This window comes from Melanostigma gelatinosum (genome assembly GCF_949748355.1).
Source record: "Melanostigma gelatinosum genome assembly, chromosome: 1".
In the NCBI taxonomy this organism is placed as follows: domain Eukaryota; kingdom Metazoa; phylum Chordata; class Actinopteri; order Perciformes; family Zoarcidae; genus Melanostigma; species Melanostigma gelatinosum.
The window spans coordinates 10483795-10507284 of NC_136634.1; the positions used below are offsets into that span (position 1 = coordinate 10483795).

The following is a 23490-nucleotide window of genomic DNA, read 5'->3' on the forward strand; positions in this document are numbered from 1 at the left end:
GGAATGCAAGCTAAATGGTTCCAGATGTTCCCATTATATTATGTTGTTTCTTCAGTATAGCATGCATTTGTAATGAACTTCATGTCTATTTTACATGATGCATGGAATCTTTATTTGTGTGTTTAATGCAGCCATTAATGCAGTTTAACAGCCAGCCTACTCTGCTCAGCCAGGTCGTTTCCAGATGGCAAAGGCCCATTTCTTCTTGTTTTAAGACAAAACTACAGCAGTCAATGTGATTAAAATGCATAATGTAATTCCTCCCCTCTCTCCCTTCTATATATTTCAGCCCACAGTGTGGGAATGGGAAATGATGGAGGATAAAGGGCCTCGTGTAGCCGATTACTTTGTGGTTGCCGGCCTCACCGACTTGTCCAAGCCTCTGGAGGAGGAGCTTCACTTTGACGATGCCGGCCCCAAGTCTGTGAAACCAAAAGCCCCCATCACCGACATAGCTGTGGTGATCCGCTCCCTGGGTGAAGAGGTACCCCCGGGTTTCACCTGTGTTGAAAGCACCCCCTCAGGCCTCTCTGCAGAGCTCAATGGAGCCAGCCTCAGGGGCCCGCAGATATTCTTGTGCTTCAAGCGAAGCAGAGATAAGCCTCCGCTGACAGATCTTGGGTAAGCAGTAATCCTCAGTCACTGACCCATTACTCACCCAGCACCACTAATCACTTGGGTCACTATAATCTGCTCTTAAACACATCCTCTAGTCTGATATCTCACCGATTTAAATACGCCATCAAAGCGCTCCAGTAATATTTCTTTAAAAATGTCTTGTTTGAAAAGGATCAAATAAAAAAAGTCAGTCTAACAATCCCTTGTATTTCAGGGTTCTGTACGAGTGGAAAGAAAAACTGAAACCTGGATGTCACATCGTCCAGACCACGCCCTCAGGTCGCCCTGCCAACATCAGCACCTCGTCGTCCCAACGCATCTACATCACCTACCGCCGCGCCCCAAAGAACCAGCCCCACACTTCACTGGCTGTCACTGATGTCTGCATCATCATCCCCGGCAAGGGGGAGACGCCTCCCCACACCTTCTGCAAGGTCGACAAGAACCTCAACAGCAGCATGGTGGGATGGATCTCTGAGATCACAGTTATAGCTCTCGAGTGGCTGCACAAATAATGCAGGTTTTCATTGATCTGTGATGTATTTTCTCATATTTCAGTGGGGATCCTCAGTTAACATCTGTTACAAGAAGTCTCTGGCTAAAGCAAACACAATCGCATACAAAGCAGGTAAAGTGACGTGCAGAATTTGTATTGTGGGCAAAATATAATTCACAAGTAATCAGATAAAGGAATTCGGTTTTATTCAGGTACTCTGCCTGTAATTCAACATGTAACGACCTGCGTTTGACTGTGTTGTGTACATTTGTGTCCAGGTCTGCTGTGTAGGTACCCTGAAGAGGACTACGAGTCCTTCCCACTGCCTGAGTCCGTGCCTATGTTCTGCCTGCCCATGGGGGCAACGGTCGAGTGCTGGCCAGCACACACCAAACACTCCCTGCCTGTTTTTTCCACATTCGTACTGACTGGTGCCTCTGGAGAGAAGGTAAAACCACCTATTTACATTAACAGTACCAATATGTTCCTTTCTCATACATTTTCATGATCACTCATCTTTTTGTGCCTTTGTGCAAAACGCACACAAACCTGCAAACAGGCATACTGGTTGTGCCGAGATAACCCCCACTCCCTTCAGAGTCCTGTTAGGTTTCATTTACATCATCATTAATTAAGCAGTTCCCCCAAAGTTGGCATCAGTTTTCGACCCTTAAATACATAAATCCTCCCTTGATTGCTTCATTCCAGGCAGCCTCTCCATCTTTCTATCCCCTTGTCTCTCTCTCTCTCTGCATTAGAATCCCTCGTGGATTAGTTTGTTGATGAACTGCAGTCGTTTTTCTAAGACAGACAATCTTAATCAACTTATAAACTCTGAGTGGAATCAAAAATGGTGTGAAGGCTGTGTTTGGAATCCTAAAAGGCTTACAGTTACAGCCTTTGAAAGCAATGCAGCATAAAAGATTTTCTTTTGGAGCTGATCTTTTGAAAAATGGATAGCTCATGCACCAGTTGGGCTGGTGCTTATGTTTTAAATGCTGAATGCCTCAGTGCTCACTCCTTCTTCCCTGCAACCTCTAGTCTTCTGCAGCCTATAGTCTCCTGGTACTTCAGGCCTGGAATGATTTGTTTATTTATTTGGGAGGAACAACTTCAAAGGACTGAGTGTCTTAGCTGATTTATTATGAGGAAAATTCTCGACTGGAGCCGACACAGCAGCTTACCGGAATAACTTCTTTCAAACGACCTCTGACGAGTGTGGTTTGTGTCTTTGTAAAGTTTGTTAACAAGTCTTTTTGTGCGTGCACTTGTGCATGTGTTATTTTACGTTACACTGTGATTATTTTTGCTTGCAGGTGTACGGAGCTGCCATCCAGTTTTATGAGCCTTACTCAGAGGAGAACCTGTTTGAGCGTCAGCGCTCACAGCTCGGCCTGCCGAGTGCTGATCTTGGCCCCGACGGGAGCAGGAGTGTTTACAGCAACAAGAGCATCTGTCTGCTCTCCCACTGGCCCTTTTTCCAGTCCTTCAGGAGCTTCCTCACTTTCCTCTACCGATACTCCATCTCTGGACCACATGCCCTGCCTATTGAAAAGTTAGCATTGTTTTACACACGTATTCTCCTTGTTGAAGTCAATCAGGTTCAAAGCTTCAGGTCTATTCTTAGTCTCGCCCTTACTGCTTTATTAAGTCATTCTTTTTTTACTCACAGGCACATCTCTCACTTCATGCAAAATGTGCCATTCCCCTCCACTCAGAGACCACGCATCCTAGTGCAGGTGAGTTTAAAATGTTCTGTCTGCTTGCACCATTTGGTTTGACATGAATGTCTTGAAACACGCCGTAGTCACAAGCTAAATCCTCCCACCACTGATGCTCTAATGCTCTAACACTCCTGTGCGTCTTCCATAGCTCTCGCCACACGACAGCCTGATACTCAGCCAACCTGTGTCCTCTCCACTGCCTCTCAGGTAGAGAAACATCAGTAAAATGTCAACTTATAACGTGAAGACGTACTATATTTGCCTCAGTCTTGATGCGGGACCGATTGTTTTATTTGTGTGTCTAGTGGTGGAAGCATCTCCACATTACTACTGAATCTGGGCCCGAAGAACGCAGCCACTCTGCTGGTGCTGGCTGTCACAGAGCACAAGATCCTGGTCCATTCCCTGCGTCCAGCTGTGCTCACAAGTGTTACAGAGGCCCTTGTGTCCGTAAGTCGTTTGTTCTTTTCCTTCCTTTTCATTATTCCTGACAATACCACGAAAGAGGGTGGTCTTTAATGTGATTATAGCTACAATGGGGGATAATGTAAGAGGCAGAGCTGCAGAGTCAATGAGCGACCCATAACACCAAAGAAGACCTTCTGTTATTATGTTCAACAATTACCTAAAAAACACTTCAAAGAAAAATGCATATGAAGTTCTCAAAACAGAGGGGGAATAAGAAACATGTCTGATTAGCTCGATGTATAAACATCTTCTATCGTCCCTGCAGTGTATGTATTGATCATTTTGTAATGTATTGATCCTCCCTTTCAGATGATCTTCCCCTTCCACTGGCCGTGCCCGTACATCCCTCTGTGCCCGCTGGCACTGGCCGGTGTGCTCAGTGCACCGTGCCCTTTCATCGTGGGTGTGGACTCCCGATACTTTGACCTTTATGTTCCCCCTGCTGACATCAGCTGTGTGGACCTGGACACCAACACAATCTCCCAGTGAGTGACCTCTGACCGCTCTGTGATAGATGGCCGCCTTCAACTTTAAGACTCTCCGCCAAAAAAGCATCTGCTCAAGGTTATCGAAATCTGTCAGCGAGAGGCTCTTGTGTAATGATACGAGCTGGAATGTGAAATATTCTTACTGTAGTGTACACATTTGGGAAATATTGGTCTCCCACATCAATCCAAGAGCTATTTTACAGACGGATTAAATTGCCAGTGCTGATGTCAGTGAGTCCGTCTCCCTCCTCGTATCTTATTGCAATGTTCCTTGACTGTCCTCCCTTGTAATGTAAACCATATGGTGTGCTTTCAGAAAAGATGACAAGAAGGCTTTAACGTGGAAAATCTTGCCCAGGAGAGCCTGCAAACATCTTCTGAATACTCTGAATAAGCTCTATCAGCAGCTCACTGAGGGTGAGTCCAGGCTGAGTCATTTTATATGTGGTTTCATGAATAATTGATTTTGGCTACTTGAGTCTGTTGAGTAAGCCTGTACTGTCAATTTTACAGGAAAACTCATTGGAATGCGTACACTGTCATATGAAACCCAAAATGTTAAGTGCACCCCAGGGGATATGAAGTGTAAATTAGTTGCTACGTTACTTATGTGCTTATTTTTTCTGTACTGTTGTGTGCTTTCAGGCAGTCAGCTGAACCGTGAAGATGTGCAGATGGAGCACACAGTAACTGACATTGAGCTCAACGGTGGGAAGAGCCTCCACACTCTGGAGCTGGAGATCCAGGAGGCCTTCCTGAACTTCATGGCAGCCATCCTCCGAGGCTACCGTTCCTACCTGCTGCCCATCACCCAAGCCCCCTCTGAGAAGACCACCGATGCCAGCTCCCTCTTCGACATCCAAGGTACTCTTCAGTCTTCAATGTTGTAGAGGAGCCATGCACGGATGTGATTCAGTGCTGTAGTAGGTCAAGGGGTTATGGTCTGAGTGCTGCTACATTAAAGTTAGGCCTAAATAACTGCTGTAATGACTCTGGTGATTTTAAGCCACAGTGGAAATTAGGTTTGGATGACAAATCATACAAACTGCCATGATTTACAGCCGACTGTCCTCACGCATCTGTGTGCTCTAATGCAGGCGCAGCAGCAGAGAACAAATTGTTTCATTCAAGAGTATTTATTTCCTGTAACTGTTGGTTAAGTCTGCATGCTGACCCTGCAAATGTTCCGAAGCAGCTTGATAAGGGAATGTCCAGTTTTATAATCCAATATGAATGCCCAGTTTTCTTGTCTGTTATTACATATTGTGTTTTGTTTCATAGGCTTCGTAAAGAGCCGGGACCGCTCCCACCAGAGGTTTTACTCCCTCATGACCAAGACTCAAATGTTCAGCCGTTTCATAGAGGAGTGCTCCTTTGTCAGCGATAAAGACGCCAGCCTGGCTTTCTTCGATGAGTTTGTTGATAAGGTGAGCTTTGCAGATGATCTTTACTGTGGATTATTCAGAAGTACTGCATCATTCTGCTGTGTAGAAAACAAGTGCTCCAGTGACAATATTTAGTCTGGCGTCAGGAGAAGAAACAAAGCGGGGGCTTTTGGGAAGATTAATAACTTGCTGTTCTTTCAATTAAGATGTCTCATTAAGCTCTTGGTTTGGTTGGAAGTAAACAAAGATTCATGAACACTCCAGCAACTCACTTGAGCCGCTTATTAACATCAGTGCTACGCTTGTCTCATCTATAATGAGTCCAGTCCTTTTAAAAATGCTTTTCAGTCTTCTTTTCTGGTATTTCTCTCTTCTTCCTCACTCATTTTCTGCCTTTTGCTGTCTCTGCTGCTGTTTGTCCTCATGCCCGCTGCCTGGTAGCTCTTCACCACTGGAGGCAAGGTAAGCTACCAGAGCTTAAACGCTGTTGTTGTTTTTTTTACACTCTTCTACCTTTTTAGCTGTAATAGAATCAGAATCATGAGCCCAAGTAAAGTGTTTTCCGATGTTCTTAGTGCGTGACTCAGCTCAGAGTGTTCTGTGAGTCTGGACTGAATAAATCAAAGTGAGGGGAGACGGGAGTGGAGCTAAAAGTGCAGGAGAAGTCTGTGTTGTGAGGATGTGCATTAGCTGTCAAGGTGTGTCAGCAATCTGCATTATTGAACCAGGTGCCATTAGAATGAACCACACAAAGAAGTTATGCAGAATTGTTAGAGACTCTGAGGTGACGTTGAGACAGTGACATGTTGTGCTTGCTTTTTGCTGACATGACTGCGGAGTATCGTGACTAGAAGTCTCTCTGAAATCGAATATAGAAAAATGACAGAGGACAGCCAAAGTGGAAAATCTAAATGTTATGAGTTTTGGTGTTGAAATCCCAGGGGATGTGGACTAGTCCTGTTCATTGTCAGTAAGAGGGTTAGTCATTTTGGAATTAGTCAGCTTTCATTAACGCAAGCTGCCTACACATGTTTTTTGTAGCGCACAAAAAAAGACAAAACATCACCTTCTCCTCCGAAGAAAACTCAGTGCTTGCACACTTGTGCAATCCGGATGTCACACATCCTGCATGAACAGTGGAAGCTCCTGTACAAGTGGTCATTGCGGTTATTATTGGGAAGTGGAAGCATTAAGCGTCACTCAGCGTCAATGCTGCTGAGGTTGACAAACAGTGTGTGATTGAGAAAGGCCCTTTGGGTGTGAGAGGAAGGACAACAAACAGAGAAACACTGAGCAGAAGCGAAGCGAGGGCAAATAGGTCAGTGAGATTTAGTTGACTGAATCATCCGCTCGGCCGAGTGGAACAAACCCTGTAACGTGGTAACACTGGGGAGCTATTCAGCCGCTGCCATTATATTAACGTTTGTTGTGAAGCTCAAGCACAAGATAAGCTGGTAATCGATTCCGATAAGCCGAGTGAACACACACCAGCATAGCCGGCTTTTTTATGATCTCTCAGATCAGTAGGGATTTTCTGCTAAAAGAGAAGATGGCTTTGCTTTGTTATGCAACACAAAGGAGTGCTACTGTTGTTCTCAGACATGACAGGAAGGCAGTGGAGCTTTGCTCACATTTCTCCATACAGCACATCGGTGGAAAGGCAGCAGTTTAGTATCAAGCACTGCTGCCAAAGCAGTACAGTTTAATTGTTTTGTGTCCCTGGAGCAGCATGTCATCCATTTTGTCCAGGTCACTGCAGCCTGGATTCATTTAGTCTTGGGGGAGTCCTAGGATCAAGCCCCTAGCTGCCTTGGCATTGCCCTTTAGATAAATGGATGGGGAACTTGGGTCATATTTCTGATGTAGATGGTCTCATTACTGACATCTGTTTGTTCTTGCTGATCCTCAAATCTGATCTGATCTGAGGGCTCATACAGTATCAGATGCCCGCAGGCAGCATTAGCATCTATACATGTGTGTTTAAAGCAAAAATAAGAGGAAAGAACAGAGAGAAGAATAATGACAAATGTGTTTTTCTCTTGAAAACCAGATGGACAGTGAGCGGCCAGAGGAAACCAGACTGATCGAACTGGATGAATCCCACCGCAGTGAGCACACGGTCTACATCAACCCTCCTGAGCTGCCTCCTCTACCAGAGGGAGAAGAGCATCCTCTGCGCTATAGGTACCACACTGCAGATCGATCTCTCAACAGTAGATACAAGACAGGCATTTTCTTTCTTCTCTGTCTTGAAACACACTTCAATAGCATTTCTCACCGACACTGGGTGCACACAGTGCAGCTCCTAAAGAAGAGACATAGCGTACGATTGCCTCTGTTGTTGAATACTTTGTCAGTGCTTTAGGGCTTTGTGATTATTTTGAGCCGGAACACATCGCTTTTGGATCCTTATGTCAGTGCTCAAGCTTCCAGGTTGTGAGAGCCAAAATATTTCAGCTTGTGTGTGTATGAGTGAATATATGTTTTTCTGCAGCTACTCTGGGTTCCCTGTGCTGAACGCTGCGCTTCTGGAGCCGGTGGAGGGACCAAATCCTCCATCAGCAGGCATGGCCTCACGCCACAGCAGCCCTGCCAGCCCTACGGCCATCTTTAGGCGCTCTAAACAGGTCAGCCATATGAGTAGTGAGGTTTTAATCTTTAGTTTTTTCTATTGTGAAGCCATATAATTATAGATAAACATGAATATGTTCAATCTATTGTCAGACCTAATCCTTATTTGTTTTGTTTAATGTTTGCACTTTTACTGCTGCATTCATTTTGCATAATGTGGGACACTGGTATAAATATGAATGCAAAATGCAAATCTGGTTGCTAAACGATAATAAATGAAATCTACATGTGGTCTTTTTTTTTTATCTCAGGAGATCAAATCAGCTCAAAGGATGGCCAAAACCTATTCATCTATGCCTCAGATGTGGTCCAAGTGTCTGCTGCGTCACTGGTATGGTCTTTGGTTCATCTGCCTACCAGGGTTTGTTGGCACCTGCCACTCAAAGGTGCGGGCTCTGCGTACAGCTTACGATGTGCTGAGAAAGATGCAGGACAATAAGTTGCAGGCTCCAGATGAGGTGGGAAACTGCTGAGTATAAGATAACCATAACCATACAGACAACTATATACATTAGCATTGTAGGTACATTTTTTAAATCCTGGTGTTATCTGTCCAAGGTGTGCTACCGTGTGTTGCTGCAGCTGTGTGGGCAGTACAGCCAGCCAGTCCTCGCCGTCAGGGTGTTGTTTGAGATGAAGAAAGCTGGAGTTCAACCCAACGCCATCACCTATGGGTACTACAACAAGGTGCGTGCTCTTTCAATGCACTGTACATCCAAGGAAGCAATATACAAACTAATCTGACTCTGAATTGAACACTTCATCTTAAAATGTATGACCACATCTACTGTACATGTGCATTGCTGCAGGCGGTGTTGGAGAGCACCTGGCCCTCTACCACCAGAGGAGGCTACTTTTTGTGGAGAAAGCTGAGGAACGTGGTTTTAGGTGTGCTCAAGTTCAAGCAAGCAGGGAGAAAACAACAGACGCCGCACAGAGATCCTCAGCTTTCAGGTAAGAATGCTAATGTCCTGCCGACATAGGGTGCATGATATCATCTTTTTACTGATATCGGGTAACCCTATCTTTTCAACTGCGCACAAACTCATTAAATGAGAGACTGAAAGTATATGATTTTCCTACTTCCTGGAGTTCTTAATGAACGACATGTAAATGAGTGTGATCCTGAGGGAGCAGTTGCTTATTGAAGGCCTCTTTCCTGGTATGTTCATACCGACTTCAGCCTCCTCAAGCACATATCGTTCCCAACCTGCATGTCTTTAGTGACACTAATTAAACAGTGAAGAGGTTTGCCTCCACAGCAGTCAAAGCACACAGGTTGCTCTTTGCAATCCCTAATTCCCACAACGGCCCAGTGAGACTCTCATTACTCTAATGGCATGTCGTGTTACGGGCTCTAATGAAAACATCATGCTTTACATTTACTGTATCCTTGATTTTGTGTTTGTTGCTGTGAGTTCCTTTTGATTTCATTCACCTCATAATAAGTGGTTATATTCCCAAAATGGTAATGTGATCATGTCGAGTAGCCTGATTCTTCAGTTATTTCAGTGAATCATCTTTCTGTGAATTTAAAATTGACTGAAAATACGCAATTTAATGGGATTTGTATACAGCCCTCGTTTTGTTCTCCTTTAAGTTGAATATGAGACAGAAAAGTGAAACTTTAGATCTCCTTTGGGAGTCTGGCATCCTTTTATGTTGTTCAATTAAGATGACAGCTATGTGGCATTCAAAGCATTCCTGCATCTTTGCAGTGGATGATAACGATTGCAGCACTATTCAGTGATCGTTCACTCTGGATTATTAATCCTGTTGGTATGCTGATCATGTGTTTTAATCACCCGCTCCCTTTTCTGTTATCGCTCCCTTCAGATGGCAGTGATCTTGACACCGTCAGTCATGGCAGTTTGGACAGTGCTAACGATTCTGCTGAGCGTACTTCCATCGACACCGACTACACAAAAATGGACTCCAGTGATGATGGATTTAGTACAGGTAGGAAAACACACTTCTCGTTCTCTCTTCTTGCAACTATTTCTTTCTCATCCTTTAATTGTGTCACGACTGCTCCTTGTTGATTTGATTTAATTTTCCACCATAAAAGTAGTAAAACACCATGATTCATAAACCTTAGTTTTTCTTTCTAAATGTACTCAAATACTGTGTTGATGTCATTGAACATTCTGCTTTCTGTCCACAACCTGAAACCAAAGAGAAACAAAAGTATCTCGAACCAAGATATGCTTCACAGCATATGCAAATTGTAAATAAGTCAATCATCAGGAGGCATGTATTTATGAGAGAAAAAACATTTGTGCAAAAAATGTAGATTAGACTCAAAAGGATTAGTTGGTTTTGGCATCAAATTATGATTAATGTACTGTAGATAAATGGCAGTAGAGACAACAGGGCTTATACTGGTCTATCATCTAACGATGCCATGGACTTGAATCTGTCTCACAACTTGTCTCATGTTTCTTATCCCTCAGCAGAAAACAAATGAATGAAGCAGAAATTCTGTGTGAGCAAAATAAACTAGAGTAGAGATTCGTGCTTTTTCCTGCAGTTTGACTTTCTGAATATGATGCAAGTTTTCAAAGACTCTATCTCTCTCCTGCTGCTCCTACTTTTCTATTCTGGGAGGGTTGTGTGCTGCAGGGAATGTCTCTGCGCTCTGTTGATGAAAAACTCAGATCAGTTGTCACTTACAAAGCAATCGACAGAGACAAAATTGCTGTTTTTTGATTCACTCAGTTCTTTCTGAAAGAGGAAACTAAGCAAGGTGAAAAAACACAACGAAAGAACTTTCTTTTTTACAGAAGAGTAACGCCTCTTATCTTTTTCAGGTGGACAGTCAGACCAAGGCTACGATTCACTATCCAAAGAGGAGGAGAGGATGTGCAGCAGAGAAAGCAACAACTCCCCGGCAGTGGAAGACAAAGGGCCGAGGCAGTCCAGTGAGTTATGGATTAGCTTCTATCTCCAATCTTTGACACTTAGCTACCGTTTCTGCAGGAGTTTTTGAGAAACAGTTTCGATTGATGGATGAGCGTTTTATGTAATCAGGTGACTGCACGACAGGATTTATCTTGAATGCTGTTGCTAATAACAGCATGCCGTGTCTGATGCAATCTCTGTTCCAGCTTTCGTGATCAATAGTCCTCACTAATTGGTGTGGGCGTTTGATCAGTGGCTTAATTACTGAATTTTTTGGGATAGAATACAAGAAAGACATGGATTAACAGCTGTTCCTCAAGGAACCATGTATGACGCTTCTTCACCCCACTATAATAGCGTTATGCTTACATAAATGGCAGCACTCCAGCAACTGATTATTTTCTATATTAAATATAGATTTTGAATGCATGAATGCAAATGTTGGTGTTTTTTATTTTGGAGATTTTTGATGGACTTGCCAAATGCATAAAAATAATTTGGTATCATTTAAATCTCTAGCACTTGAGGTCGAGGTTCCAATAGGCAGCATCTCTCCTTCTACAAGAAACTGCAAATCAACAGATGTCAGTGCTGGTAGGTTTTATTCATAAAGAAGAATATCAATGGGCCATTGTAATTGAGTATAAAAGACACAGATCTCAGTCTTGCTACACATGTTTTTGTCACAGGCAATGGCAACAGGCAGGTTTCCAGTCCATCAAGTGACATCATTCTGTGTGGACGTCTGTCAAAGACAGAGAGGCCCAAATCTCTGGACTTGTCTGGTGGACAAGAAAGTCTTAGGCTCACCGTCCCTCACCTTTGCTCAACAAAGCAGCGTCACCTAGCCGCTGACAGACTGCACGGGGTAGAAGAAGAGGAGACAGAGACTGGTAAACAGAAACCTCTGGAGAGAGGTTTCAGCTGCAGCGGTGCAGTGGAGAGGCCAGGTGGGTCCATAGTGAGGAGTGTCAGCGGCAGTGCTGGGACTGTGAGGAGAACGGGTATTGAGAGGGGGTTTGATCCCCTGTCATTGATGGCGACAGATGCGGTACAAGAGTGCGATCAGCAGAGCAGTGGCACGCCCACAGCCCGTCGCGACCTCGCTGACGAAATTGAGATGTACATGCATAATGGCAACAGCCCTCTGAGCAGCCGCACATCCAGTATGAACCTGCAAAACCCCTCAAGCCCTTTGTATAGATCTGCCTCGTCTCCTCACTCCTCCCCACGACCCTCCACCCTGCTCCACTCCAACACACACCTCCCGCTGCCTGTGAAATCCAAGGAGAGGCTGAGGCCGTCACCGTCTCTTCCTCTGGGTGTCGGTACCAAAGACAGGGAGAGGCCTTCCTCTTTGGTGTCACCCTCCTCACCTACTCCATCATCCTCATCGTTCTCCATGGATTCACTGTTCACCCCATCTCTGGACATCTTTAAGAGCAGCTTCCTATCAGCAGGGAAGGGCGTGGCTGTGAAGGCCAGCCGCTTCTACTCTCGTCTGTCCTCCCAGACTTCATTAACTCAGGTCGGTAGTGCAGCACGTCCACTCACTGATGATTTTCCCAATATAACTGCTGAAACTACCTCAACAATGATTTTTCTCTTCCTCTCCTGCAGGAGACGAACTGTGACCGGATTAGTGTATCCTCACTGACCTCAGGAGAGGCCGACTGCTCCTCGCTGCTTGATCATGACTCCTGTCTGGACCCAGATGGCTTTACCTCTCCCCAGCACGGCAGTGTATCCCGACTCAGGAGGAGCCCGGTTGCGGGTCATACCAACCTGGGCAGCCCCAGCAACCCCAACAGAGTGTTCAGACACAACTCCTTCTCTGGTTTGTTGCACATCCTTTAATCGGTCTGCATAACAAATGCTGCTGGTTTTGGTTGAATGTTGATGTACGAAATCTTGAAATATTTGCTATAGAAGAACAACACAATCCACAGTAGTTAGCTGCTTTTATGGAGGCATCTCGAGTGTGAAAACGTCACGGCTTACAGCCATGCTCGTTAAATTTCTGTTTCAACTGCAGCGTGGTATTTGTTCCCAGTAAGAAAGACTTCTTGGCGATCTAAATTTAGAGTAAGAGTAGGGCTGTGTTGTGTGTGCGAAACTAGGCCAGCAGGCGTGAGGGCGGATTCACTGTGTAGGCTGCTCTGCACCCAGCCAAAGGCCCTCTGCTACACATAAACACACATACATGCACACTCCCAGACACACCAGTGTGAAACACAGATTTGATAAACCTGCACAACAACAAGAAAAAGTCCACTGACTGTACACTTTGAAGAACGAGACGCTGCTTCATTTCATTTTTCCACTTGCGCTGCATTTAATCCAGATATGTAAAGCTTTGATTGTTATTTAACTCTTGGCTTTGTTTTGTGTGTCTAATTGTATAATCCTCTTTCGTACCCAGGTGGTTTGTCACTTCCTTCTAAAACCCTGCGCACTCCAGATTCCTCCCCCGACACCAGCCGCTTCCAACCCACTCCCAATTACACCATAGAGGTGAGTTACTCTCTTATAAACATTCCTTATCAGTCGCCCCTCTGTAGACTGACTCAGACTATCACGATTGAGTGTTTACACCATGTCTGCTGCTTTGTGTTGTAGGTGCTGATGTCCAGCTCTTCACTTTGTAAGACGTGTGACTGTCTGGTGTATGACGAGGAGATCATGGCTGGCTGGACAGCAAATGACTCCAATCTCAACAGCGCTTGTCCCTTTTGTGGCACAGCCTTCCTGCCTTTCCTCAATGTGGAAATCAAAGACCTGAGACCACAGAGCAGGTAAATGCTCCCTTTACACAGACCAGTACGACCACAAGTATGTACACAGTATTCAGTCAGATGAAGTACACAATGCATAATTCACGCTGAATTCACTGATAATGAGATTTAATGTCTTTGATCTCTTGTGCTAGATTAGCTATTTTATGGTGGCTAGCTGTTTGGCACTTTTTCCAACAGCCCTGACACACATGCACGCACACACACACACACACACACACACACAATCTTTTATTCTTGTGGCCTCCTTAAAAACAGATCCACTCTGTCTCCCCTCAGGTCTTCTAAGGAAAGTAATCCTGTTACAGAGGAGATCACGTCGCCATCTCTCAATCCCGAGGCCAAAATGTCTGCCGCAGACTGTACAGCTCAGTCACCTGAGAGCAGCGGGAATGCTGGGCCGACTCAGGTGACGGTGCCCTACTTGAGCCCCCTGGTTCTGTGGAAGGAGCTGGAGAGCCTGCTGGTAAATGAGGGCGACGAGGCCATCTCTTCCCCCACTGTCGTCGACCAACACCCCATCGTCTTCTGGAACCTCGTGTGGTACTTCAGAAGGCTGGAGCTGCCGAGTAACCTGCCGGCTCTTATCCTGGCCTCTCAGCACCGTAGCCATGGAGACCAGGTAAACATGCAGGTGTCTGTCATTTTATCAACTCTTGTTGTGAAGGAATAGTTTTTTGGTGACTCCTAGTGGTAGTTTCAAAAAGGACGAAACAGAGCAATACTTAAAAATAGCACATAGACAATAGTGATTTTGGCCTTTTTAATGATTGAAAACAAAATGCCTTTTTAAACACTACATCATATATTGCTCCCCTCAAGGGCTGTAACAATACACAGTAACACGTTTTGCTCCTTTCAGACTCCTCAGAGCGTTTCTTCCGAGGACAGTAAGCAGGTGCTTGTGAGGATTATGTGGGACAACCTGAAGTTGCACAAAGAGAAAGTCCAACCCTGCTATGTCTTGTGGAACACACATTGTAAGTCAATTAAGTGTTTCATTTAACAGACTTAGGCATAATATATTTCAACTGTGAAATTATTTACAGAAAAGGATTTTTTTGCTGAAAGTTTGATCTAGGTCAGACATAATTTACATGTAAATTAAATAATGCTTTTGAAGTAACTAGAATCCATAATTCAGTTCAGGACTCCGATTAGTCATGCTTCCATTTTCTGTGCTTTACTTTCAGAAATGGTTTTGAGTGATGGAGATGAATGAGCCTTTCGATTAGGGTGACTTTTATCTCTTGTTCTTTGCAGGTGCAAACTCCCTGGTGCGCTCTGGGCTGTGTGAAGAAGGCCAGCTCTTCACTGTGGAGCTACTGCAGGGTTTTGTGAGGAACATTAAGAAGAGTGATGTCTATCAGCCCATGAGCCAGATCATCCAGCTGCTGGGGCCAGAGCTGGGTTTTAAAAGACAGAGGTGGTGTAATAAAGAGTTTAGTGTGAAGCCGTATGTGAAATATCATATGGATGGAAAGTATAATTGTTTTCTTCTTTTTTTTCTCTCTACTCTTTCAAAAAGGAGCCTCTACAGAGATTTATTGTTCCTCGCTCTGGTGGCTTTGGGAAAGAACAACATTAATATCGGTAAGTCCAAAAACATAATATCCTGTTGTTAGCCATTGCTATTAGCTGTTCATCTGTTGCTCAGTCACTTTGGTCATGACTGAAATATATCAACAACTGTTAAATGGATTGCCATGGCATTTAGTACAGCTATCCACTGTGGCCAGAGGATGAATCCTACTGACTTTGGTGATCCCATCATCAGGTCCAAATTATTATTATTTTATTTTTCAGTACTTGCTTTTCAAACCAAATACCTGCAAAACAGATGATATCATCCTCAGGTGTATACTTTGTGTTTCGTGCTTAGTTAGCAAATGTTAGCCTGCTAACATGCCAAACTAAGCTGGTTAACATGGTACACATTATAGCTGCTAATAACGTCAGCGCGTTAGCATTGACCTTGCTTTGTCGAATACATGCTTCCCCAGGCTAATGTATTAAATACATTTCAATAACACATTGCTTTCACATTGTCATCCCTCTTTACAGATGCTTTTGACCGGGAGTACAAGTTGGCATATGATCGCCTCACCCCTAGCCAGGTAAAGCTAACACACAACTGTGACCGGCCCCCCGGAGCAGGGGTCATGGAGTGCAGAAGGACTTTTGGGGAGCCCAGTCTGTAAAGTACTTCTCTTCTTCTGTCACGTTATGTTTTTTTTAAACTATGGTCACTGCTGCTGTATTTTTTCTGGACTGTTCGTCAGACTCAGGACCAGCTCACCTGAGTGGAGCACAGAGCTCTTAAGCACAATGGGAACATGACACTTCATGTAAAGTAACTGCCATTGGTTTCTTGAATACTGTTAGAGCTGAGAGGCGTGGAGTGACGACCTAGTGTCTGTAAATATTTAGAAAATCCGCTGTATTTTCAGTATAACTATTGTAAATTGTTTGTACATTTATTATACAGTCTATTTTATGACTTTGATTCTGTTGAAGCTGTAAGTAAGTATGTAAAAGTCAGTGTGTGATCACGTTGTCCAAAGTGGTCCTGGTGACTCTGTTAAGACTGTTGTTGAGTGTGTGTATAATAAGTACTTGCTTTTAGACATTTGTGTTTTTACAAAGCACTTTGAGAAGACGAGCTCTTGCCATTCTTTCTCATTTACGTAACGCTGTGGCCCAGCAGCCTACGCTTAAGTGACTTTTTATTTGGCAGCTGCAGGACTTACTGCACTGTTTAATATTTCCATTACAGACAATTAATATGGCAAAGAAATTCCTCCTCATCTGCACCCTGTCCATATAGCAGGGCCATACTCATATACCTGAATACACTAAGCTAGATGGTAACTAGTTTCGTTAAATTATTAAACACAATATTATTTCTGAATAAAAAAGGGAGTACTCTCATCAATGTATATGCACAATGTTTAGTTTCTTTGTTTATCATTTTTTGTACAATGAACCAAAATAACCCAAAAGGGAATAGTACTTCGATGATTCATTTACAGTTTTTTAAGCAATACCTTTTTTATATGAGGATTTACCGGTATGTGTTAAATGGGACCACTGAGGATATATTTCCTTAAAAACAGTACAATCAAACTAATTGAAAAAAATAATGTTTTCTGTTAGTTTATTTAACACATTTGTTTGATAAAGAAATGAATGAATTGACAGCTTATTACTGGACTTCATCACGATAACCTTTGATGATACGATGCTGGATTCGACAGGGCTGTGTGCTTGGAATAAACACCAATATCATATTGTGTAAATTTGCATTTTAATCACCTTGTAAGTTGTAATAAAGACCAAAACATCATTTGATGTGTACAAGTTGTTTACACAATTTGTCAATTTAAACAGTGTTTATTAAGCGTTATTTATCATTTGTAACACAGATACTAATTTGTATGATTTTTATATGAAAAAGAAATGAAATTTCTTCTTTGGCTGGATCTATAGTTTGCTTTCATTTATGAATACACACATTTATTCTACGGATGTCAAGTTCTTTTTTCCAAACTGGGGGCTATTGCTATGCCGGACCTTTTTGTGTAAAAACTGATATGCATGAAAGAACAGTGAATTCAAGCAAGCTCAAGTTCTCTATGATGATTGTTATAAAACAGTTATAGGCGTAAGTGTATACTCACATATCATACAAAATTCATATTTAGAAACGTACATTTTCCAAAATGTGCATGTATTCTATATTTCTAATTATATTACATAGATTCTGTTTTGTAAACAGTGAAAACATGTTAATAGTCCTGTTAGTGTTCATTCATTTACACTTACCTACACTATTTTAGTGCATCTCCTTATGAATTTAAAAAAAAGTATATAAAAGATGCCATTGTTACTAAAAGTGAGTATGTAACAACGTCGAGTAAATGTTCTAGTATTTGTATTGTTGCTGACATACTGGACACATGTCACTGGCAGCAATGCAGAGCAACTACAGTAGCTTTCTTCACAGTTTCTACAGATATCCAGACCCATGGTCATGAGATTCGTACATTACATACAACTGGGTTAACAGTTGTGCTTCAGGTCGCAAGTGAAGAGAATGCCTTTGTAGAGATGACTTCCGCTCACACGTTCAGATGGAAACAGGGCAGACAATGATGCGATCCTCCAGCATCACGCTAAGCACCAGAAAGATGAAGTAGAGCAGGAACATGGTGAAACCCAGCAGCTTATTCATCTTCCACTTACAGTATGCAATGGAGATGATGACGAAGAGGAGCATGATGAAGAGCAGCACGATAGCACAGAAGAGCCCGTTGCTGCTGACAGCCACTGGAGCAAAACTGTGGAAGGATGAGTACAGAAGCCACGGCACTGGAAGGCTTTTGAAACAAAGTGACAGAGAGAAATGTTAAACCAAGAAATGTGTCATTTGAGTGTTCATCAGCATCTATTTTTCAATCGTGACACGTCAGAATATCGGAGCTCACCCCACTGTGATGTCGAAGATGTTACTGCCCACAGAGCTGGACACAGCCATGTCCCCCAGGCCTTTACGTGCCACTATCACACTGGTAATGAGGTCAGGGATGGATGTCCCTGCAGCAAGGATAGTCAGGCCCATAATCTCCTCTGAGATGCCGATGGTCTCACCAACCTACAAGGGCAAATGAGAGTTCAGAGTGAATAGAAGCTACAGAAAAGGAAAATGACTTTCATGTTTTTGTCAACATGACTGATTCAGGACACAATGAAAAGAAATACCCACAATGCCTTGTGCACTATCAGGAAACACGGCAATGCATTTCAAATTCCATGTCTAATGTTGCTACGGTAACGGACCTGATGGGCCCACCACACCATGAGGTAGGAGAAAACACCAATCCACACAATAGAGCCCAGGAAAGTCACCACAAAGAATTTCCTGGATTTCTGTTGAACCAAAGTAAGTGACGTAAAATCAAAACACAGTGTTGAGGCATTTCAAATAACACCGCAGAGGTGCGTGTGGGTCTTCACCTGGTTGCGAACATCTGGAACTGTGAGCCACAGAGGGAAGATTATGGGCAGCAGGAAGAGGTAGGTGGCTTGTTTACGTTGTGTGTCAGGCCACTCTAAAGACAGAGGTTCATCTTCATGCTCCTCTTCTTTCTCCCCCTCATCTTCATCTTCCTCTTCATCCTCATCTTCTTCTTCTTCACTGGACTCATTGCTGTCTTCATCGCTATCTTCTTCATCACTGTCGGCGCCTCCTAATCCATCGTCTCCTGCTGGCACATCCTCCTGAAGTGTTGGGGAAATAAATCATAAATCAACAATTGAAGCAGAATAGAAACAAAAGCAAAGACCAAGGAAGCGTCTTTGCCTTAAGTTGTGACTTCATACATTGACTCTTACATAGACAGGTATCAAAGAATGACTTCTGGGCTTTTTGATAAGGGAGTACCTTCTTGTCCTCTGGCTGCTCCGTCTTCTCTGTTTCTGAGGCTGGGGCAGCCTCTGGCTCTTTGACTGGCTCAGTTTTACCGCCACCATCTGCAAAAGGAATCGCAAAAATCTTGTGCATTTCCGTGATGCCTCTTACTCATTCAGTTATCTGAAAGAACTGTCATTTTATCAGCCTTCATGACCGGTCATGTGGAGAAATGCAGTGAATGTGTTGTTAGGACTTACGTGATATATGAGGTCATGGCGACTAGACTGAATGAACTCACTGTCTGTGTTTGCATTTTGCTCGTGTAGGTTCTTTGCCTATAGTACTGTTTGTATGGTGTCACCAACATACAATTTGATGTCTTGTATTTTATTTGCACTACCCTGTAGCTTTATATTTTACAACTGCTCACCCACCTACAGTATGCAGCAAAGCAGCATGTTTTCTAATTGGCTGCAATAAACCTCATATTGTTATAATAGAGGGACATGTATTATACACATCTAATCTTTCTGTTGTCACAGCACCTGTTTGACTCACTCAGTTCACATGCTTAAGTATTTTGGCTGCAGGCTTTTTGCAGCCCAGAGGATGAGCAGCTTTCCGACTCTGTTAATGAGCAGACTCTGAAAGCTTAATGAAAGGCACTTGATCAGTTTGATCAGTGGATGACCATCACACCCTTCCATGTTACCTTCACTCTTGTCTTGAGTTTTGCTCTCTGCCGTCCGTCTAGCCACATTATTCAGAGTCTCAGCCTTATCCTTAAATTTCCCTACGAACAATCAAACAACCAAAAACAAACTTAGAAGAATTCTGTGATGAGTTACTCATGTGATAATATCTACAATCATTTCACAGTATCACAGTTATATGGACGATAAATAAGCAGTCGCATTACCCAGGTGTCAGGCATAGAGTAATATACTGGCAGTGTTACATCAATAACAACAAGCATCACAGTCCTGACTTCAGAACAGAGCAATGTCATGAGAGGACAAGAGAGATGATCAAAGGAATTGCACAACACACAACACATGAAACAAGACATGTTGTTGGTTTTTCTGTCCATTGAAAACCCATTATACACGAATGCTACTGCTTCTTTATTAGAAACAGGGATTTGTTTCAAAAGGACACATATTTTTTCTAAAATAATTTACTGTTCGTTTTGAACCAATGTCAGATTGAAAACACCATAACAAGCATAACTTAAAGTAGAGGTCAAAATAGGTAACCATGACATAACAAAGCATGTCTTAATTACTTTCCCTTTCTCTTTCCCGAGGCACATATTACAAATATAGTCATTTTTGTGTCTTTTACTTTGGCTGCATGAAATTATCTCGAAAAGCCACAGATATTTGTAATGTTGCTTTTGGAGTGGGTTGATACAGGCGCTGATTATTGTGAATGTCCCGGAGTGGTGGAATGTTTGCTGCCTGAAGGCCTGAGAGACGAGCAAACCAGGCGCTAGGGCCACAGGTACACAGTGAGACACACAGTACCGTAGTCCTGCCTTAGGCAACCACAGACCAGTGGGCTCTCCATAGCATGATGCAATATAAAGCTACTGTAACTTCACTAATATATCAAGAATAACAATGGGAAAGCTGTCTCGGGCCAGTCTTTCACCACATTGTTGAACAGGCCAGCAACAAACCAAAGTTAACAGATTAGATTCCTTTTCATCATTGAACTGATTTAACAGAAATATTAACACTTTTTACTACAGAAATTGTCTAAAAATCATAAATGATTTCATAATCATGATGTAAAAAATTCTTTCATCATAGCTTTGGGTGTCCTAAGAATATTTTTTATTCACTGTGGGCCTACAAATATATCCCTCCATAGACTGAGGTAGGTATTTATCTGCTTAGTATCAATCTGGACTTAGTGCCGTCTTCATTCGGGACACTTTGCTAATCTATTTTACAATGAGAAGGCCGTAGTCCCCAGACACTCATTACAAGAGCACTTTTAAAGGGAGACAATGCTCAATCATTACAGCAATCAGTGTGGAGATATGATACTCACCCTCTGCTAGAGGGTCTAATGTGTGGATCATAAGTTGGAAGATGGTGTTTCTCATGGTGCTGTTGTGTAAAGAAGCTGAACTTCCCCCTCGCTGAAGGGGTGGCTTCAACTGTGGAAAGAGATGGCTGAGGTCACAACTTTGGCAAATCACAATAACAGACAGTGACACATCAACGTTAGATCAATCGTGTAGTAATCAGGTCTTGTTTTCTCGATGTTATGATGAATGGGACTGTAGAAAGGCCAATAAGACGTAGAATAACGTGTAGATATAGATAAATGAACACAGAGTGCCTGTGGGGCTGTTGTATTTTGTGTCTTTCTTTCTGCAGTGTATTTGTTGGTTGTTTTATTTTGTACGTTTAACCGATTCTTGTCCTCTGGAGCAGGTTGGGTCTTATCTTCAGCGTCCACATCTGTCTGCGTGAAACAATGTTTTTTCAGTCATTCAGTGATAGAGATAGACCAAAGTTATATAAATGACACTCCTTGTGATGAGTATAATAGAATAAGAAACAAAATGATGCATGAAGAAAATGGCTAGTTTCACATTCAAGAATATTCCTCTGTTTTAAGGACTAAAAGTATCACAAAATCTGCTTATTTGTAACTCATGAAGAGATGCATTTGTCTTCAATTGCATATTGTTCTGTAATTGTTTGAATTGTTCGCTAATATGTTTGGACGTATTTAAACAACTTTGGGCCAATGCCTGGACACTGTTATTGAGGACATGAAAGATCTGACAAAGTTCTGTCAAAGTTCTTACCTCTTCAGGTTCTTCCACAGCAATAATTCTGACAATGTTCTTGTTTTTGAGGAGTAGCGCCTTGAAGGTCTTCTCTATTTGCACATTGAACTTCATGAAAATCACATAGAGAGTGTAACAGGCAATCAGCATCGCGCTCTCCCACCACAGTATGACATTATCCAAGAAGAAGATGATGAGTAAGATGAGGCCAACTATGTAGAAAGAGACGTCTCTGAAAAGTGGCCACCAGGTTAGTTGAAGTACCTCCCGTGAAAACAAAGCACACGTTCCAATCACAAACAAAATGTTGAAAACTGCGGAACCAACGATTGTGCCTATACCAACATTGCTGTGGGCAATGAAGACTCCTATAAAGGATGTGAAAAGCTCAGGAGCAGAGCCTCCGGCAGCCATGAAAGTGGCTCCTGCTACGTCTTCAGAGATGGCTAACTTGTCTGTGATTACCCCCAGCGCAGGAACAAAGAACTCATCGCACACAATTGCAAGTGAAATGAACATGTACAACATTCCAAAAATATGGAGGATCACCCAGCCTCGTCTGCGGTCATCAACAGAAAAAATATCTTCAGGGTATTCACCCTTTATATGTGGAGCATCACCAGGAGAAGCTGGAGTGATGGTGGCCACAGGAGGAGCTGGAGCTGGTTTGGGTGTCTGCCGTGGAGGCTCGGGGGCCACATAGATGCAATGCACAATAGTCCGGTTTGTAGTCGGTGATGGAGGAGATTCAGTGGAGGTCAAAGCTTTAAAATCTGAAGTTGTATCTGAGTGATGTGTCACGTGCATCTCTGGTGTTGTTTGGTCTGTGGGCTCAAATTCATGTGTTGCAGTGAGAGGTTCCTCCAGCCCCTGAATCTCTACTGTAGCCTCCTCAACCCCCTCTGTTGAACCTTCTCCAAAATCGTCTCCAATCTGAGACATTGGCAAAGGTTGGTACAGTCTGGCACTGACGGTCAGCTGGTAGAGCGTACAGAGAAAAACCACGGAAAGGAGAAACAAGACCCGGCTCAGCTGCAGCCGCTTCCTTCTTGTGCAATACATGTTCCTCCAACGCAGTGATGATACTGGCTATGGAGAATTAAAGCTGCATGAATGGGCTTTGGTAGAGGACAAGTCCAGCTCCCTCCCCAGCAGACCATGGGGTGAATCTAAAACTTCAGCGGCGTGATTCATGTCATCCTCATCTCCTTGGAAAACCCAGCCTAGACAAAATGACATTTATATAGCAGGTAGCACAACAGTAGTTTTCATTTGAAAGCATGTGAACTATTCAGACAACGCTCCTAATCATTAAATAAATGATGTCCGTCACAGCATTAGTGATAAAGTAATTTTCCCACCTCCAAAACAGAGTGAAATAAAATGAGTGACAGACAAACACAATAGACAAATAAATAAATGTCCCCACAAAGAAAAACTGGATAACAACTAAAGTAAATGTCACAACACATGAATCACAAAGAGAAGAAACTTACCACAAAGATGCAGACTTACCACAGAATCAATGTCTTTCAAAGTCAGGGGTGCAAAAATCTCCCACAGCAGGTTTCCACTGTTGATTATTGCAGCACAAGCAAATGTCCAAACTGTTTCCAATGGCCCTTGGGTTATGTAGGACACAGGGCAAGTCTTCACAATGGATCAACATAATACCTGAGGTCTTCTAAGAGGATTATGTGCATTGTCTCACTCTCACTTTATCATGAGCATACAATATTTAATTTATTGCAAAATACAAATT

At 43.0% G+C, this 23490-nt stretch overlaps 2 protein-coding genes across 2 annotated transcripts; one reads left to right on the forward strand and one right to left on the reverse strand.

Moving 5' to 3' along the window:
• Window positions 1-310: 310 nt before the first annotated feature.
• dennd4a (DENN/MADD domain containing 4A) lies at window positions 311-16982 on the forward strand (the record flags this gene model as incomplete). The annotated part of the gene is made up of 30 exons (XM_079269200.1): window positions 311-621; window positions 833-1079; window positions 1177-1246; window positions 1393-1562; window positions 2431-2669; window positions 2787-2853; window positions 2987-3045; window positions 3144-3288; window positions 3616-3791; window positions 4111-4211; window positions 4440-4658; window positions 5076-5221; window positions 5621-5641; window positions 7230-7363; window positions 7674-7806; window positions 8062-8268; window positions 8369-8497; window positions 8620-8764; window positions 9647-9769; window positions 10621-10731; window positions 11231-11305; window positions 11401-12239; window positions 12332-12548; window positions 13134-13225; window positions 13331-13506; window positions 13786-14128; window positions 14369-14486; window positions 14770-14935; window positions 15038-15099; window positions 15571-16982. 30 exons carry the CDS (start codon window positions 311-313, stop codon window positions 15705-15707), a joined length of 5178 nt encoding a protein of 1725 aa, XP_079125326.1. The 3' UTR covers window positions 15708-16982.
• A 653-nt stretch (window positions 16983-17635) lies between these two features.
• On the reverse strand, window positions 17636-22790 carry slc24a1 (solute carrier family 24 member 1; the record flags this gene model as incomplete). Its single annotated transcript, XM_079279937.1, has 9 exons — window positions 17636-17885; window positions 17994-18160; window positions 18346-18435; window positions 18523-18786; window positions 18950-19038; window positions 19632-19712; window positions 20978-21086; window positions 21338-21397; window positions 21747-22790. The coding sequence occupies 9 exons, from the start codon at window positions 22788-22790 to the stop codon at window positions 17636-17638; spliced, it is 2154 nt and encodes a 717-aa protein (XP_079136063.1).
• Window positions 22791-23490: the final 700 nt, after the last annotated feature.